We start from the raw sequence: 20,719 nt of genomic DNA on the forward strand, positions 1-20,719 counted from the left end.
TTCACTTTTACATGTCTTTTTTGAGAACGATGGAGCCGACATTTCCTATCTGACTACCCTAAGAAGAAATGTCGAAACAAAATAAGTAGTAATTTTTGCAAAATAAAATGATCACCCATCAAAACAATGATCGTAAGTACAAACCGTTGCCTAACTTCGTTTTTTGTCAAAGCCACTATCATCTGTGATCATTTTAACAGCCTTACTATCACGGTTCCTAAAGCTATAGCTTAGTGACAGACGGACAAACAGATAGACAGACATCCATAGTTGCAGGTTTCCGTATTTACCCTTTAGGTACGGTCCTCAAAAGAATCTTGACTAACCAATACCATTTTTAACTCAAATCTAAACTATTAATTAATTATTTAATTTTTATCCCACTCAAGTGTCAGTTATCCGACTCCTGACACCTTCAAGTGTCTTTAAAATGTAAGACGGTAACCAGAACTAACTAATCGATGCCAAAATATATTTTTATTTTGATCAGTTGCAAAGAAAGCTGTGGCATTCCCGCTCAGGTGATTTAATAAGGTATTTGACTAAATATAATAACATGAATCTGTTTTGACCGTCAGAGAAATTTCCAAAAATATTGAATGCCTATTTTCCCACGTTTTTAAACACAGTGAGTGTTTAAAAACGTGGGAAAATAGGCATTCTTGTTTATTTGTCGTTCCGGTAGGATTTTTGCAACTCAATTTTGAGGCACTTCCCGATAAGCTAGCTGGCTGAAATTTGTAGGGTAGCTTTTGATGACAATACAATTTACAACCCCAAAAACGGTTCGACCGATGGAGTGACATTTGAAAATGTAAGAAGATATTTAGAAATTTTAATTTTCTTTTTATGAGGAGTTATAAAAGCACTTTCATTGAAGTTATACTCTAGGCGAATTTTTACTACTAATACTAATATATAAAGCTGAAGAGTTTGTTTGTTTGTTTGTTTGAACGCGGATACGGAACAGGAACTACTGGTCCAAATAGAAAAATTCTTTTTGTGTTGAATAGACCATTCATCGAGGAAGGCAGCGAAGATACAATGGAAAATGTGAAAAAAACAAGGCAGGTACAAAATCACACCTTTGATATATCTTCTACCCACGGGGATGAAGTCGCGGGCAACAGCTAGTTATATAATAATGATGAGAGTGAAATTTTACGAGTGCCACACAAAATTCTCACAGAGAGAAGTTGCTCTCTTTAACCACTCATTTAGTATTTTTTTTAATTTTAACTTTATTGACTGTGTTGACTATCCTTTTCCAGTTATTTTAGTATTTTATTGTAATTATTCTTTGCATGCAATATTGATACGTTACACTTACTTAAATAAATGCGGACAACATCACATACATTGTTCTGAACCCAAAGTAAGTTGCTAAAGCACTTGTGTTATGGAATTCAGATACAACGAAGGTACCACAAACACCCAGACCCGAGACAATGTACAAATGTGATTTTTTACATTGACTCGACCGGAGATCGAGCCCGGGACCTCAGAGCTAGCGATACCTTGAAACCGGTGCGTACGCCACTCGACCACGGAGGTCGTCAATATAAAACTACTTTTAAATGATGCTAAAGACGTATATCTTCCTACTCACGTAAATAAGTGCAGCAAACCTTTTTTTCATCTGCTTACCTGTTCCAACGCAAAACTCCTTTATATCTCGATAAAGATTTCCTACTTTATATTCAAATATCCGAGTGTAGAAATGCGTATTTACGACGGCCTCGTGACCTTGAAGCTGCGGGCATAAGAATTGTAATACACAAAAATAAACGTTTCAAGTGCGGTCTGACTAATTTATTGCGGTGTCCGATACAAATGTATGTTGAAAAATAGGGTTGGCGAGAGCTGAAAACATCTGTATAATACACTGCAGGCCTGTCTTACAGAAAAGCATCACACTTGTCAATGGTCCCAAGTTGGGCGCCATTCAGAAATTAAATCAATAGCCGGTCACGTGTGAGAGATAGTAGCGACATGAAGGTTCCGTACAAAAAAGCTATAGGAAGACGAATCAGTTTGGTGACAAGGGAATTTGAGAGTTTAATTTGATTCACTCAACAAATATATGACCTTAACAACGTTGCTTAACTTCCATCTTTAGTTTTTGTCTCTGTATCCAAAGGTTAAAAATAGAACCCTATTATTAGTAACAGGGTCACACTGTCTGTCCGTACGTTTGTCACCAGTTTGTATCTCATAAACAATGCCACACCGTTGAAATTTTCACAGATTTCTTTTTTCTAGACGCATTTAGTAAAATCTAAATTGAGGTTAAACAAAGGTTGTTACGGTAACAAGATTGATAAATATTTGTCTCTTAAAAAATAAATCTTTAGCTTATCTGTATAGGACCCCAAGAATCAACTCACACTAGACCGGTATTTATAGATGCACTGAGTTAAGACACAAGTATTTTTCATATTAGTGTAAAATAGTGTTGGTCTACGTTTTGCCCAAAATTATCTGTAAGCGTGGCAACCCTATCAACATTATATAAACACGTTTTTATTCGTAACCGTTAGCAATCCTATCTTTATTTTTATATCTTTTTGTCTGTCTGTATTATACGGAAGAGAAGGCAAGTATTTATATAAGCTAAAAACTTAAAAATAAACACGTGTATTTATAGACGAACGGCGAAGGAAAACATCGTGAGGAAACCTGGATTCCAAATATTAAGATTTGGAATTGCCTGCAGTTAGCGTGGTGATCAATGCTTGAACCTTATCTTTATGGGGAATAGGCTTTGCCCAGCAGTGGGACATTAATGGACTTGTTCTATGTTACTAATTTTTAATTCATATCCCACGTATAAGAAGAAACGAATCCTTATTTAGAAAAGTATACAAATAAAATTACAGAGACATAAAATTTTTGTTATAATATGGCTAACTCCTGATTTGCTAAACCGATAAGTTATTTTATTTATTAATTACTTGTGTCCTGCAAAGAGGGGAAAATATTGTAGCAAACATTCAAGTTCATATGCGCAAAGACACCCAGACTCGGGACAAGCATTCGTGGATCACACAACACTTGTCCTACGCGGGGACGAAACCGTGACACGTTGCGCACACTGAGTTTAGGCGTGGTGACCTCATCCATCAAATGCACACATTTGCGACAATAATTTTCTGCCTACCCTCTTTGTAGAATGCAAGTAATGTGAATGTAATGTCATTTTAATGATAATTGCTCTGATTCGATTTAGCATTTACCAAGATTTCATTAAGATTATGGTTGCTGGGTGATTGATCTATTTGCACGAGGTAAGTATAGGTTCAGTTCCAATGCAATATGATTCATTTTTAAATGGTATTTTTATCTGGATCTTTTACGGGATCTCTTCCCGATGTTCAAATAATCTTCATTTACCTGTCAACATTTTGGACATAAACACAAATATATTAACTTAAATACGGCCGGACTTTTATCACTTTACAAGATTAATATGAATTTCTAGAGGTCATAAAACAGCTTGATATTTTTATAGCACGTTTTTAGTGGGGTTCGTTACCCAGTGGCAATAAAATGGTGTAACAACTACCTTGTTGGTTATTTGTGATGTATACTTGGTTATTTATATATAGAAATATTGATTGGTTAATTTTTGAGTAGCTATTGCCCACGGCTGTGTTCGTAGGATAAAAAATTATTCCCATTAGGTCTTTTCAAAATGAACGGTATCATACATGCAAAAGTGCATCTATCAAATTTCGGTTGTTTTAAGAGCAAGTTTCGAATTAATAGACTTTCCAAAGCGTAAAAGATTCTGCTGTAGAATTTTAGAAAAGGTTTAATACCGATAATGTTGTCTCAAGATTTTTTTTTTGAAAAACTATTACCGCATTAAGTTAGACGACCTTTGTCGCGAGGGGTTTCACAACATTCAAGTCACATGCACAAAGACACCCAGACTCAGGACAAGCATTCGTGGATCACACAAATGTTTGTCCTATACGGGTATGAATCCTGCACGACGTCACGCTCTGTGGGTGCCTTGGTGACCTCAACCACTCGGCTATCTGTGAAATCCAATTCATAATTTCATCTTACACCAACCGCTTATAACTTATGCGACAATTTTACAGAATTTTACAAAAATGACCCAGAATTATACAGCCTTATTGAAAGAAATGTAAAACATTTTCCCCAAAATGTAAATCACTGTAATTCTGAATGCGGTGTGCACCGGACGTCGTGGCCAGCTCGCGTTTTGTGGTCGGATGCATATACATAATTACGTTCCTTGCTTTGGTAACCGCAAATTCCTTGGCGTCTAGTGAGGCAGGAGCAGTTAGCTGCAGAATTCCAAGAACGTTATCGAATTTACAATGCTTTTGAATAAGAATTAAAACTTGTAATTCTTTAATTTAAAAGTGTTTATTCTTTTTCGACAAGTGACATGACCTTGACTTGAACGCCAAAAATGTTATTTTTTTTACGAGAAAAAACAGTTTCCCTTTCGATAAATTAAGAATTCCGTATATATGGGATAAGATAAGATAAATTGTTCGGATGACAAATATATTTGAGAGTTTCCTCCCAAAAAAATTTAACTTAGTTTTTTTGCGGCAGCAAGAATACATCTTCCGAATCGCGAAGATATGTATCTATAATTATTATGGTTCATGAGATATAGCCCGGTGAAAGATAGACCAACAAACAGTACCTCAGAAGTACATTTCTAGTTCACCCTTGAGGTACGGAAACTTATCTACATCACAATGCAATGGTTCTCATCCTTCCCACCTCAATATTATGAGAAAACCCATTTTAGAAAAGAGTAGAAAAAAATACTGCCAGTATTTTGAACCACCCACCCAAAAAACCAATCATCGGACCACGAGACCTCCATTTGTTTTTCAAATCACCATAACCGTCATTTTCCCATCCATGCCACCATTTACAGATATTACACCCCGACCCAATAAACTAAAGGCAAAATATAGTCATAAACCCAACAAAATAAACATATTATTTTGACCTTACAGCAACCATTTTGTAAATATACTAATAATATTACAAACGTGAAAGTATGTATGGATGTTTTTTCCTCTTTCACGCAAAAACCACTGAACGGATTTAGACGAAACTTGGTACACAGATAGTTTATGACGAGGATACTTTTTATCCCCATTTAATGTTCCCGTGGGATCATTTTCAGCTAGTCGTAAATAAATATCATAGTACCCCTCTTAACCGTGTTTGGTTTTTAATAAAAAAAGGGGTTACCATTTATGATCTTGTAGCGATCGGCTGCTATTGGTTTACGTAACGTAACGCTCGGTGTTGCCATCTTTTGATATTAGCATTTTAGGATTCCGTGCCGAAATAAAAATATCATACCGTGGAAGCAACCATATAGGAAAAAAAAATAGTAAGCATGGGAGTCCCACGGTGTGCGCCATTATCGAAGCTGTTTATAACACCAGCCTGTAACTGTCACACTGCAGGCCTCTTATACAGAGAACGAGCATTGATCACAATGTCAGGTCCCACGTTGTGCGCCATTAGCGAAGCCGTTAAAAATAACAGCCTGTAACTGTGCCACTGCAGGCCTAAATACAGCGAACAATCATTTATTACACTTTTAAAGGTACCGTGGCAAGGCTGTCTGTCCGTCTGAGATCAGCCTATATATACTGATCCGTGATAATTAGACGGCTAGTTGTTGTCGCTATAACAAACAAATACTAAAATTAAATGATTGATTTTAACTACTTAAAAAAATCTTGGTTTTTTAATTTATTTTCGCCTAAATGATGTTTAACATTGGCATACTTGTACCAAAACCTTAGACTCGTAAATTACCATTTATAGACCAAGAATCGCAGACAAATAAATAAGTTTAAAAAATCACCAAAGATTTATTTCCTTTCTATAATATAGACCAAGAGCCACAAGTCTTTCAGTTGAAAACTTTTTCCCAAGTTTATACAGAACCCGATCCCACATCTCATCTCCCGCTTGCCGCCATTTTGTTATTAGTTTTTTTACGACAATGTTGAAAGCGATTTGTTCGGAGTATTTTTTTACGTCCTAACACAAGTTTTGTGGTTATTGCTTATCTGCCCTTTGGCCTTGCACTTAACTTTATATGATTCTGAAACATTTTAGAGCCAAGTAATTTTGGAAACACTGTTCCTTTTTAGAGATCCGTACCGAAAGGTTAAAACCGGAACCCTATTACTGAGGCTCTGCTGTCTGTTACTCGTCTGACACCAGGATTTACCTCATGAACTCTGATAACTAGGCTGTTGGATATTTTCACAGATGATGTGTCTCAAAACAAAGAGTTTTAATGCCATCTATGAATAGGCCCACAATGAATAGGTCTTATATATCGAAAAAGCCTCTTTTTCGTCATACAAACCAAGAGGAAACCTAGTATCTCATTATGGCCTCTTTTACATCCGTTAGCGTCTTAAGCAGTCTTTGAGAGGCATTCAGAGGCCGGCTTTAGGGTCAAGTTGGCCTCTCAAGACCTGCAATCCTGCACATTATGTAAGGGCTCTCGAATAAAGGGCTACTACTCTTCGATCGGCTGCCAAGTGATTTTTATTTTAAAGTAGAGTAGTAGAAGAAATTTGCTGGGCTTCTTAAGAATTGCTTTGTGCACAACGCCATCTAGTCTCGAACTAGGCAAAGCTTGTATTATGGATACTGGACAATTGATAATCATACTTATTTCAGAATAAATGCATTTGTACGTATCTTTATAATATAAAGAAATATCAGGTGTTAAGCAACAGTTGTTACAGGTCGTACATTCGACGGGTGTCAATTGTGTTAGCAAATATGTTTTCCTCTGGTCAATTTGTATAAAACTCTCAGTCTTAAGAGTCTAACGAATACTTGACCGATGTTTTGACCTCAATTCTATTTTTCCCACCAAATTCCTCATTAAAACGACTATTTTCGAAAATACTCAAGAAAATTCTTAAAAAAAGTCCTCAAAGACTACCTAATACAAATACCCCTTCCTATTACCCGCGTCAATATCTACTGTAAAAAGCATAATAAATTATATGACACGAATTATGTCGGCGTAGCCATGGTTTACGTAAGCCCCACGTTGGGCGCCAGTAATCAATCACCACTTTTTGTCCCATTCACTGGGTAAGCGACGTGTATGCGTTTTAAAATTATCATGAATGTTTTTTATTGGTTGAAAAGGAGTTTTGGTGGCTGAAATTGTTTTCGGGTTCTGTAGTTAAACAGATAAATCTGTTGCGTTTTTTTTTTCAGAATACTTTATAATTTTGTGTTGATGTAAGAAACTTAATGAAGTTTAGGAGAAGTATAGCAATTTATTTATTTATTCAATTACCACACTAATCTACCATTACAGGTTACTTAACCTAATGCGGTAGCTAGGACTAAACAAAGGTCTAAGTATTTCTGTGAACTAGGGTTTCCAAGATTGAATTATTATGCACATAGTTGCAGGTCTACAAATAATACTAATACAATAAGACTCAAATTCGCCAAGAGTAATGTTGAACATCTTAGATTAAGTACGTTGCGTATTAATGACTCGTTCTGTTCGTCGGTCCGTTCATCTATCACTAGTGATTCTCATGAACTTTAAAAGCTAAAAAGTTGAAATTTCAAAATTGGGGTTAAACAACTATTCGTATAGACAAATTGGATGTTATTTATAACAGAGGTTTTCTTTACCATATTTTTAATTTATTTGTACGGAACCATTGGCTTCACGAATTCAACTCAAACTTGACCGGTTTTTTTTTGTTAATGACTCATTAATCTTCACGTGATTGTATGAATTGAATGTAACGTTTCATAAAGCTATCTTTCCGCTTGTTTTGGCGTATGAGTCATAATTTTGAAGTTAATTATGCGACGAATTTTATGTTTCCGTGGAAGAAAGTGTTTGGCCTTCAGAAATTTCAAGGTTACATTCGCCCCACGTTGGGCGCCAATTAACAAATTCCGTAAATGTTAACTGGTGTATATTGTATTCTTTTTATAAGTTCTTAAGAAACTGGTTAAGTGTGAGACTGAATTAAGAAGCTGAGGGTTCCGCAGATATTGTCAAAGAAAACAAATTAGGCCAAAAATATTAGTCAGGGATCTGTATGGGCCGTATTAGTTTTAATATTTATTTCACTTCTTTCATATTTTTTTCGTTCTGCTCGCAACGGAAATCATGTACTTATTTCCGTTAAAAATAACTGTGTATCTATAATGCCTCATGAGATACAAATCCAATGGGTATTGACCCTAAGTCAAGTTAAGCCACGATGAAATTTACAATGCACTTTCATAACTACCCCACAGTTTAGCCTGGCGGGTTGCCAGCTTTAATAAATAAAGCTTCGTTTTAGTTATTAAGTTTAATCTTTGTCATGTCTGACGGTTATTTAAATTGTATACGTCAGTTATGCGATTAGAAAATGATTGTTGTTTTATCGATATTTGCCGCAGGGAGTCTTTTTGTGGGTAGTTGTCAATTTGTGTTTAATTTGCTTAATAGTATTTTTTGCTAAGCGTTTATTTTTATGTTTTGTGTTTACGTGCGTATATGCTACTGATCTCTTAAACGGCTAGACTGATTTAAAAGTTTTTTATTTTTATGCGTGTACGGCAACATGACGTATGGTTAATTATATTGTCATCACCTACTACTATTTAAAAACCCGCTAAGTGTAAGTCAGACTCGCTACTTAGAGTTCCGTACGAATGAAAACAAATACACAAACAACATTTGTCGATAATCTCGATCGTTATTTTCAGAATTGGTTATTAGCAGCCACAGAAAAACATCATCTGTCTAGCTAGCACAGTTCTTAAGATACATTCTATTGACAGGAGAGACAATGCCTCAGTAACAGAGTACCGTTTTTATCCTTACATTACGGATTCCTAAAAAGGTTAATTGGCTATCCGTTTTGCGTTATAAATAATTAATGACATTAGCTCGAGGCTAAACGCACAGCTGTTCGTTCTCGCAGCAATCGTATTTTGTTTTCTACACGTATTTCGTGACGAGACAACCAATGTAAATAGTAAAATGTAGTTTCAAAGCCTGCCTTATTAACCCCCGACACAAAAAGAGGGTGGTTATAAGTTTGATGTGTCTGTAGTCTATCACATCATAGCTCCCGAACCAACGTGGTGACCTCAACAACGCGGCTATCTGTGCAGTCTAACTTTTGATTGAATTGAGACATATTTTGTTTCCACACAACATTTCAATGTAAATACTCCAATGTTTATTATGCCCATAACACACATAGAAACTCTTTCGACGGCTTATAAATTAGAAACAGAAATATTCTTAGAACATTTTGTGAGTTGAAACCTAATTAATGTTACGTTCAAATTCTGCACCTGCACCGTGAGCTTGCCAAATGTATAATTATATGGCGAACGTGACATTTTAGTGGCAGTCGGAGAGTTTCGATTTGAGATCTTAAATTAAACTAGCAGTTCATCATCGGTCTAGCTTTTTCCCAACTATGTTGTGGTCGGCTTCCAGTCTAACCGGATTCAGCTAAGTACCAGTGTTTTACAAGGAGCGACTGCCTATGACTGACCTCCTCAACCCAGTTACCTGGGTAACACGATACCCCTTAGTTAGACTTGTTGTCAGACTTTCAAGCTTCTGACTACCTGTAACGACTGTCATAGATGTATGAATGACAGCCGGGACCCACAATTTATCATGCTTTCCGAAATACGGAGGAACTCGTTATGACAAAGATGGTCACCCATCTACAGACTGGCCGCGTCAAGCGTAGCTTAGCCTGTGATCAATACACTTATACGGTTATAGCTCAGCTACGAACTCTCCTTAATTAAATTAAAAGCGTAATTTTTTATTCGTCTTACAAAAGCAGACCAGTTCATGTATCCAATGACTAGAACACGTTCATGATAAGGAAATAGGTATTTATGAGATTTGAAAAAATTAAAAATACAATTTTTATTCAATATTATGATGCAATTCGTAGCTTTTTAGAAACAGCGAGCGCGGTCCGAGCCCTGTAACAATGGTGAGGGGCGCGGGCGGCGGCGTTTTTATCATTTTTAAGAGTATATTTCAGATTTCTCTTGTTTAATTTTTCTTCGTATTTATTATCTTAGTTGACGATAAAAAAAAATCGCGCCTGGGGGTATTTTACGTCGGATACATGAACTGGGCTACTTTTGTAAGACGACTAAAAATCACCGTGTATAACAGATAAAAATGATATAAGTGAGCGAAGTTGCCTGATCTCTGGACTGTTAAGTGGAAAGTCGTAGGTTCGTTGTAAATTTGTCTGTCAGATAGGTTAAATAATTAGATCGAGTAAACAAAATAATATTAATGCCGTGTGACGTCACTTATTTGTACACTCTTTACCAATAAGTGACGTTATTAGCGTAAGTTTCACTCCCTTATGTTTCAGCAACTTTGGTACTTTTTATCTGCGTTATGTTTTATTGATACAATAATCAAAAGAAAAATAATTATTCAATATTTTTAGTTATCTAAGAATAATCAATCTTTATTATATCCGTATATCTAGTATGTCCATAATGTACTCTCATTTGAGCCTATAATAAATGGTCTTCGCAAAAATGCTTTTTACACACAACAACACATTAATAAAATCTCATCTTTTTGTTACAGATTCCTGCCTTCACCATCCATTTCAAACTAATCTCCAACCTGTCAACATTCCCGCCAAAATGATCTGTCAATTGTTCCACAGATAAAAAATAGAACTGACGTAAATAAGGACGTTCCGTTTCACGTTAATTTCGCAGCCAAAAATACAATATGAGTTTTAGAAGTTAGTCGGTTTGGAAAATAAGTTTTCAAAATGGCGACCCCTCCCGAGTCTCCGGTGGAAGAGCATGCCTATGAGTTGGAGCCAAGTCGGACGCCGAAGCCTATTCCTGTTGCTTTAGAAGAATTATGTCGGCAGACGAAATTTTCGAAACAAGAGATTCGAGTAATGTACAGGGGGTTTAAAACGGTGAGTTTTTGTTTATTTTTTAGTATTTTTTATATCGTTATTAAAACATAGTTTTTTTTATGCCATTTCTCTCAGTAATCATATCCGCTATATTCCTTAAAAGCAAGAACATACAACCGACTCCCAATTAAATCTACTGACTGAGCCAAACTTGATAAATAAGGGACAAAATGACAGCTATTCACGTTACATTTAAAAATAATTATCATTGCAAGCTTCTGACTACCCTTGACGACTGTCACGGATGTCCAAAAAACGCCCAGGACTCACAATTTAACGTGCCTGAAATATATATACACCGTAATTTTTTAGTCGTCTTACAAAAGCAGCCCAGTTCATGTATCCAATGACTAGAACACGTTCATGATAAAAAAATAGGTATTTATGAAATTTGAATAAATTTAAAATGCATTTTTATTCAATATTATGATGCAATTCGTAGTTTTTTAGAAACACAGCTCTGTTGCGAGCGCGGTCCGAGCCTTGTAACAATGGTGAGGGGCGCGGGCGGCGGCGTTTTTATCATTTTTAAGAGTATTTTCAGATTTTTCTTGTTTAATTTTTCTTCGTGCCTATTGTCTTAGTTGACGATAAAAAATAATAATCGCGCCTAGGGGTATTTTACGTCGGATACATGGACTGGGCTCCTTTTGTAAGACGACTAAAAAATCACCGTGTATAATGAAATAATAGTCTCGGAATATTTTAAAAATAAAAACTAGCTGTTGCTCGCGACCTCATCCGCATGTTAGGAACAGATAAATAATTTGCAGGAATATAATATTGCGATTATGACCACCACTGTCAATTAAGGCCTCGTAAGTCCAAATGCGCAGATAAATGTTTTTGAATATGTACGCATAACAATAATAACGTGGGTGACGTGTCGCAGTTTCGATCCCAGTGTAGGATAAGCCTTGTTGTGATCCACGACTGCTTATCCAGAGTCTGAGTGTCTTTGTGCATGTGACTAGAATGTTTGTGAATCCCCCGCGATCATCATCATCATTATCTTAGCCTATTGCCGTCCACTGCTGAACGTAGGCCTCTCCCAAAGAGCGCCAACCATCCCGGTCCTGGGCAGCCCGCATACAAGAATTAAATTCCTTAGTACGGGAGTCGTCTTCAAAAACAAACCAAGGCTACCAACCACAGAATAACTGCATAATTTTTGCACCATTATGCAGTGAATATAATTTAACTATTGCCATGAATTTTGAGGTTATAACAATGCAGTAGTTTGGAGATAATAAACTGTAGTTAGACACGACATGCGACATAGCGGTTGCAATTTAATGTTTGTTCCGTTAAATTACATTTTAGACCATTTATTATGTTTACAGGAAATAGAAGAATGATTAATGATAAACTAGAACTGCATTAGTTGATCGATCACGGGATAAGATATACTTCATACTTTTGGTCTGGGTTATAGGTGATCATCTATCTATGTTATAACGAGTTCTTCCGTGTTTCGGAAGAACCGTTAATTTGTGGATCCAGGCTGTTATTTACACATCTTTGGCAGTCGTTACTGTTAGTCAGAAGCTAGAAAGTCTGACAACCAGTCAGACTGGGTGAGGGTCGGATAGGCAGTCGCTCCTTGTAAAACACTGGTACTTAGCTGCATCCTGTTAGACTGGAAGCCAACCAGCATAGTTGGGAAAAGGCTTGGATGATGATGACCATAAATTTTATAATAATATTGGTATTAATCATTGCAAAAAGATTACTTAGACAAGTGTGTTTGTGTAATTTGTAGATCACTCAATTTACACACGAAAATTTTTCCACAAGTTTCATAAATATAGTCCAGCATAAAATCTCTATTGCAAAGTCGGATAAAAGAACAAAGGTCTTACAAAATCCATTTGTTTATAATCTATGCGTCGTAAAAACTTTTATTGTCCGACTAACTGTTGCCTGTGAGCCCGCCCGTTTAACAAATCAAAAATGATACCACGGGAACATAAAATTGGGATAAAAACTATCCTATGTGTTAATCCTGGTTACAAACTATCTGTGTACCAAGTTGCGTCTAAATCCGTTCAGTGGTATTGGCGTATAAGAGGAACAAACATCCATACATACAAACTTTATCGTTCATAATATTAGTAGGATTAAAATACAAAATGGTGGCGATTAAGCTGTTAAAACTACAAAGGGAGTTGGAACAAAGCGAACAATTTTTATTTTTTAAAACTATCCTCGGTACAGTCTACAAACAAAGTTAGATTCAAAAATAGGGATGACGTTATAGAGTGTCGTTCACAAAGAGTTGAAACGGAACCCTATTGCTGAAGCAGCGCTGTCTCACCGTCTGTCACCAGGCTGTATCTCATGAACCGTTATAGACAGACAGTTGATCTTTGACACATGATGTATTTCTGTTGCCCTTATAACAGGAAAGAGTAATAAAAAGCTAATATTTAAGGGATTAAACTGCTAAGTTCATAAATGTAATGAGTGACCATTTATTTTTTCAAATTTGTTTTTTCTTTAGGTTACTGAACCCTAATTTTTACGAGGCTGATTCGCAATAGGGCTAATGATTTTTTTTCATTGTCTGTCTTGTAGTTTAATGCCGGATACAATTACTTATTTTTTTCCTGCACAGATGAATTGTATGTGTTTTTGAGATGACTTCAAATAGAAAGTTATGGAAGAAGAAGACATGTTGCGCCGACCACAAATAAAATAATTTAGATAAGGGCAGGGGAATGATGATGATGATGAAACATGAATTGTTCTAATAACAGCGACTGGAACTTTTACTTTCAGTCTCGATTGTGTTTATCTTTTAAGAAATCTTTTGAAATACATTACTAATATTTAAGTTTTTGTAAACTTTATGTAAATATTTTCGTCAATTTTCGTTGTTTAGAAAAAGGCAAAATACTAGTCCAATAATTCCTAATTATCTAACTGAATTACCAGTTTTTTCTTTTCAATACCCTAAAATCCCTGTTTAATTTTCAAGTAAAATTACAAATTCATAATGACCGTCCAAGATTTTTCAAAACATCCGATTAGGGTAAGCGACACCCGAACGCAGCCAGGGCCGAATCTAGTTCAAATTACAATATAACACAGTATACATTGTATTGTCACGGCATTTTGCGTGCCCGAATCCAAATACAGTGTGAAAACACGTAAATAATCGTTGCTGTATCGAAAGCTATGCTATAATATGTCGAATAGTGGATATAATTGCGGTTATTTTAAAACTTAGGCGTAAAGAGGGGTGTTTTACGTTTGACATGTCTGTATGTTTGAGTTTCTGTCTCTCTGGCTTTCAAACTGATAAAGCGATTTCTATTCAGTTTGCTTTGTGTTAAAGGTGAATTATGTGTTTTTAAGACATGATTGATAAACATCGGTGGAGTCGTTTAAAAGTTGTGGGGGGTTGAAAGCTAGTTTTAAAATTAGTTTGGGGTCGGTAGTCTTTAAAATTTTGAATTTTATCTTTTGATATCAGAACTAAATCTCAATATAATTGAAAACTAGTAGTAAATAGAAATGTAAACTCCCACACTACACAAGATTCTAGCTTAACCCGACATTGTTAGTTAGAAGTAACTCCTAACCGATCGGACTTAAACTTTGTCACAATGAACACACTGTGACCTAGTTGCTCTAAGCTTTTACCACTAACCAGTCCAGTTATACTAACTTTCAAATAAGTTTCAGAGTAAAAAGCTGTAACTACCTTGTTAACAAGTTTGTGTATTGGCGCCCACCGTGGGACTCGCAAGCATGGTGATTATCGCGTTTGTGAGTCCCACGGTGAGTGCTATTACCGAGGTTATTATAATACCAGCTTTTTACTGTGATATTGTAAGCTCTGTTATAATACCAACTTGTAACTGTGATATTGTAAGCTCCTCATATAGAGAATGAGCATTGATCACCACGCGTTGGTGATGAATGCCACAAATGCCAGTCCCACGATGGGCGCCATTAGCAAAGCTATTAATAATAACACTAGCCTGCAACTGTACACTGCTTAACCTCAACTTTGTTTTATAGGTATTCACAACTTTGATATTATTATAGCGCTAACAACACACAACTATGTGTGAAAATTACAACTGTTTACCTATAGCGGTTCATAAGATTCAGTTTGGAGTCAGACGAATGAATTCTTAGCAAAGCGCTAAAAACAAATACCAATTTCTCAACCATACTATAAACTACATTAATAGCTTCGCTGGAAATACAGTGGCACCATAATGGTACTTTTAGTGACTAAGTTCGGGTCACCTTCGACTAACACGCGACCGATTTGAAGCCAATCAAACGAACATAAATAATACCACGCCTGTTATCGCCTGGTATACTTAGACTGGCCATAAATAACGTTACAATAAACAAAAAAGATTTAAAACATCTAAAAACTCACGTTTCGAAATGTTCATCAAAATCGGTTCAGCCGTTTTGGCCACCAACATACGGGTGACCATCTTTATCATAAGGAGTTCCTCCGTGTTTTGCAAGGCCCGTTATATTGTGGGTCCCGGCTGTTATTCATACATCTTTAACAGTCGTTACGGGTTGTTAGCAGCTCGAAAGTCTGACAATCTGTCTAACTAAGGCATATTGTGTTAAAAAGGTAACTGGGTTGAGGAGGTCAGATACGCAGTCGCTCCTTGTAAAACACTGGTACTTAGCTGAATCCGGATAGACTAGAAGCCGGCCCCAATATAGTTAAGAATGGCTAGGACGATGATTTTTTTTATCTTTTTAAGTAACCGGGTTTTTCTGTATAAAAAATGTCACCCTGATGATTTATACAAACATTTTTGAAAATTGACACTTACATAACACACCCACTTGAGACAAATAACAAAATAGCTGTTGCCCGCGACTTCGTCCCCGTGGGTAGAAGATATAAGTTATGAATTATACCTGCCCTGTTTTTTTCATATTTTCCATTGTATCTTCGCTCCTATTAGTCGCAGCGTGATGATTTATAGCCTAAAGCCTTACTCGATGAATGGTCTATTCAACACAAAAAGAGTTTTTCAATTTGGACCAGTAGTTCCTGAGATTAGCGCGTTCAAACAAACAAACAAACTCTTCAGCTTTATATATTAGTATAGGTTAACGTCAAATGAGTGCACATCCCAGTCCAGAATCAAATTGTTAAAGTCACAAACTTGACTTGGATTATGCAAGCGCCGATTTCCCCGACTTTCCCGTCTTCGTCGACTCGACAACAAAAGCTTGGTACGAGGTTTCCGTCATACTATATGTAGGAAGAGACCTTTCGCTGTTCCTCTATTATTATTGTGATACTAGCTATTCGCGTGGGTTTGCTTCGCTGAATATTTATTTTTAGTGTGAAAGGAATGTGTTTTTAAAACGATGTAAGTATTAATACAGGGTGTAAGGAACACCGTACCACCAAAGTCGCATAATGACTTTAAAATAACGTGTTAATTAATATTAAAGAAGTCGCTACCGTCGGAGATTAATATTTATAGATTTAGTCATTTTTGAGCACGCAATGAATTGGTTACCGCGCGATCCTTACGCTCAGCGTACGTACTTACACGAACTGTAATGTGGTAGGAGGGCGACACTCGGCGACACGATCGAAACATTCGAAACGCGCGCGCATTTTATAAAAATGTTGTGATGTAACGAAAAACAATCACAAAAAAATACCAATCAATTTACACTATTCTGACTTCAATCTGTGTCTTGTGTATTATTAAATCAAACCTACTCTTACCTTAATCTCGCTCACTTCTAACCAGATAAGGTTCGAAAATTTCGAAATGTCCGCCATCTACGTGCACACAAATTTTGGCGCGGCGAAAAATCTGCTGCTGAACCCGGGGCAAAAAGTACCGCGTCCAGTAAATGTTCATCGCGAGACTTGCATTGCCACGTGCTTCGCCATAACACATTAGCATGTTGCCATTCTCCCGGGCGGTAAAATAACCTATCGAGCTACTAGGATCGTAATTTAAATAATACACACACAACACACGCACTTATATCACTTAACACAATAAAATTGTCTGCCTACACGATAATTAGTCCGCGAATTACCCGATTGCACATGCACGTTCGATTAGCGTAAGGAACAAACTGAGTAAAAATAGGTACTATTTTGAAAAAAGCCGAACTTTCGGTTTTACCTTTGAGTAGTGTTGGACCTAGGTACCTATGATTCTTTATCGATAAATTACATGAGGTCGAAGTGAATATCGTAAAATTATTCTTGACAATAAAGTACTTAACTTAAACCTTTAAAATTGATTAATCACAAAATGTACTTTTGTGTAAGAACATAATTGTTTTATGTGACTGGAATAATTATTCAGCAGTTCGTAGGAAAAAAAATGATGAAAATTTTTAGGCAAGAATTTCATTAGTAGATGATGGATATTAGTAACAAAACAGAGTTTAATTTTAGAAAAAATAAATTATTGTTTATAACAACATGTTTTAGAACTACAGAATTCTAAACAATAACAAACTGTTAATAATAAAAGGTTTTAATAAATTTCGTAGTACGATAAGTTGATAAACGCTGAGAAGGTGATTTTCTATTTTATAACATGGAACCCGTGTAACAAAAATCGATGTACTATTTTATCCAGTGTCACAGGTACGTCACTCGCCGATACCGCTGTAGGTGTCGGCGACGCGCTGGCGGTGTCGACAAAGGCGGCTAGCGGTGCCTACAAAGCGCGCGGCTTTTTTTAAAGGAATAGTAGGCAGGATTACGAATAATGCGTGCGAGTGCGCGCGCAATAGTTGCGCTATCTCTTACGCTTGTCGCTCATGAGTATTGGTTCGGTTTTGACGTCACTTTCGGTTAGATTTGCAAGAGAGCGATGACCGACGAGTACCTTTACGAATCAGCTGATCGGGAGCAGTTTTTAGTGTTTCATTTACATTGCCTTTTTTTGTGAAAACGGCTTAATAATGATTTTGTTTATGAAAATATTATTGAAATACGTAGGAAAAATGATTTTATGACACATAAAATTAAAAAAACGCGAAAAAAAACTGCAATTTTCATGAAAAGACCGATGAAAAATTCCAACGCAGTGGGGTCTGGAATCATGTCTAGAACTCAGGTCCCACGGAAAAGTCACGGTGTTCCTTACACCCTGTATAATATAATAATATAATATAATATATCCTGGGACAACTCACACACGGTTATCTGATCCCAAGCTAAGCAGAGCTTGTGTTATGGTAACCAGACAACTGATAAACTTACTTATATATTTCTAAATACATACATAATATAGATAAATTACACCCAGACACAGAACAAATGATCGTGCTCATCACACAAACATTTGTTCTGGGTGGGAATCGAACCCACGACCTCCGGTATAGCAGTCAGGGTCACTCACCACTAGACCAACAGGCCAGAATTAGTGGAGTATTGGTTTGGTCTGTGTGTTTGTTTGCCAAATATATATGAGGAAGAAACATAATTTATAAGTTCTGTAGGCCTATGTAATTATGTTGATACCAGTCTAAATATTGTATGTTTTTTTACTTAAGAATCCAAATCAATTAAGACATTGTTTTCTGGTATATTCTTATTTTAATACCGGAAAGTTTATTTAAATGGTAATAATAATTAATAAACATATGAAAAACAAAGAAAGAAAAAAAAGCTGCTTAACATTCATTAAATTTTTTCGTGACCCGCGTTTCAACCACCATCTTTCCATTCCTGTAAAATAAAATTCCATTAAATCTCATTTTGTACGCTTAGCAGGAAAATACAAATAAAAATGCGGGCAAACATCTATTAAAACAAGCAAAAACACATTAAAGTCACATACCAGAACAAAAATACAAAGCCGCCATTTGAAAATTTTCTTTACAAAAAAACAAACAATCATTATTATTACTAGAGACAGAAACTCAAAACGACACGTCTTACAAAAGCATGCTAATGAATTAGAAAGAGATAAAGCGATACATTCTGAACAAGAGCGAGCGAGATAGGTACAGATCCATTGTGTCCGCTTTAACGAAAAGGTCAGTGGGTGATGTCGACGACCGTTCCCGCCAAAAATAGATTGTGTAATGACAGCTCGCTATTTTGTAAAAATAGTTAGGTTATGTAAGATTTCATTAGTTAGATCGCTAAATAAACATTGATTAATTTTAAATCAGAAAGATGTGATTTAATAAGTTGTGATATTTGCGAATTTTAATAGAAGGAAAGTTTTTGTGAAATTGGAAATGCGCTTTTGAAACAAAATTGCTTTTTTAAGTTAATGGAAAAACAGGATTGCCGAGTTTTATAGGTCACCACGCCAAACCCACTTATGCGTGACGTGTTAAATATGTAGTATAAATACTTTATTTCTTTAATTTTTTAGGATTTTTTTAAATTATAGTTTTAAGTTTATGACGACCTCCGTGGTCGAGTGGCGTACGCACCGGTTTCAAGGTGTCGCTAGCTGTGAGGTCCCGGGTTCGATCCCCGGTCGGGTCAATGTAAAAATTCACATTTCTACATTGTCTCGGGTCTGGGTGCTTGTGGTACCTTCGTTGTATCTGAATTCCATAACACAAGTGCTTTAGCAACTTGCTTTGGGTTCAGAACAATGTATGTGATGTTGTCCGCATTTATTTAAGTTCGGTGTTTGTCTACATACAAATAAAAACTATATCATTTCTTTTAAAGGGACAGATTAGAAGAGATGGTATCAGCTTCATTATTCGAAATCGGATTAGCATGAGCCTAGACAAATGTTAATTAAGGCTGATTGGATGAAGAAACCTTAGCAAATCAAATGAGATTACTGTGTCTATGACATCATTTGACAGTAGTTACAGAGATTATTATGTAAGTAGAAGCAGTAGTAGCCCAGTGGTATGAATGATGAATTGCCAATGCAAAGATCGGAGGTTCGAATCCGTATTAATGATTTTTTAATTCATATATTAATAGTACTTAGCTGAATCCGGTTAGACTGGAAGCCGACCCCAACATAGTTGGGAAAAGGCTAGGCCAATGATAATATTACTAGTACTAAATTGTGTGGTTAAATAACAACTGCACAAGTGTACCGATCACAGGTTAAGCTATGTTTGATACGGTTGGTCCATCGGTGGATGACCATCTACGTCATAAAGAGTTCCTCTGTGTTTCAAAAGGCACTTTCAATTGTTAAAAAGATAAATTTATTTATTTATTTAATTATCGCACACTACCATTACAGGTTACTTAACTTAATGCGGTAGCTAGGACTAAACAAAGGTCTAAGTATTTATGTGACTGTCCAGCAACTGTTTTAATATGTAATTTTCTCATAATTCTGATATGCATAGGCAATAAGTTAGCCTGATACACATGCCCATCATTGCTCCTCCTGGAATTGCTTGTCGCTTCATCCACTTTTCTCCTAGATATGAAATCCTTACTATTTACGATTCCCATGTTTCAAATTTCTGTCATTCCGCGATTTCTTGGAGTTCTCTGAATAAATTGGTTTCCAAGACTTTCAAAATCTTTGATTGATTTGTACCATCAATTCAATGGACTTAAAGTTATAGAAGATTCCATAACTTTAAGTCCATTGAATTAGATGCATTTTGTACTTTTATTTTTATTATTTAAATGCTTTCATCAAACCAAAAATAACGAGTTTGGATCAAACATGTCTGATCATCCTTTCTCCTCTACAAGTAATCCTTTATGTGACACTAGCTGTTCC

At 36.1% G+C, this 20,719-nt stretch overlaps 1 protein-coding gene across 2 annotated transcripts in view; it reads left to right on the forward strand.

Annotated features, from left to right (window-relative positions):
* Positions 1 to 10,237: 10,237 nt before the first annotated feature.
* Positions 10,238 to 20,719, forward strand: part of LOC113505616 (Kv channel-interacting protein 1) — a 28,566-nt gene continuing 18,084 nt past the window's right edge. The window contains exon 1 of one of the 2 annotated variants that reach the window (XM_026888407.1): positions 10,238 to 11,009. In XM_026888407.1, the coding sequence (XP_026744208.1) occupies positions 10,854 to 11,009 (156 nt within the window). In that variant the 5' untranslated portion in view covers positions 10,238 to 10,853. The remainder of the gene's footprint in view (positions 11,010 to 20,719) is intronic. The other variant, XM_026888406.1, reaches the window with a different exon arrangement.

The sequence above is a fragment of the Trichoplusia ni genome, chromosome 26 (genome assembly GCF_003590095.1).
Source record: "Trichoplusia ni isolate ovarian cell line Hi5 chromosome 26, tn1, whole genome shotgun sequence".
Classification (NCBI taxonomy): domain Eukaryota; kingdom Metazoa; phylum Arthropoda; class Insecta; order Lepidoptera; family Noctuidae; genus Trichoplusia; species Trichoplusia ni.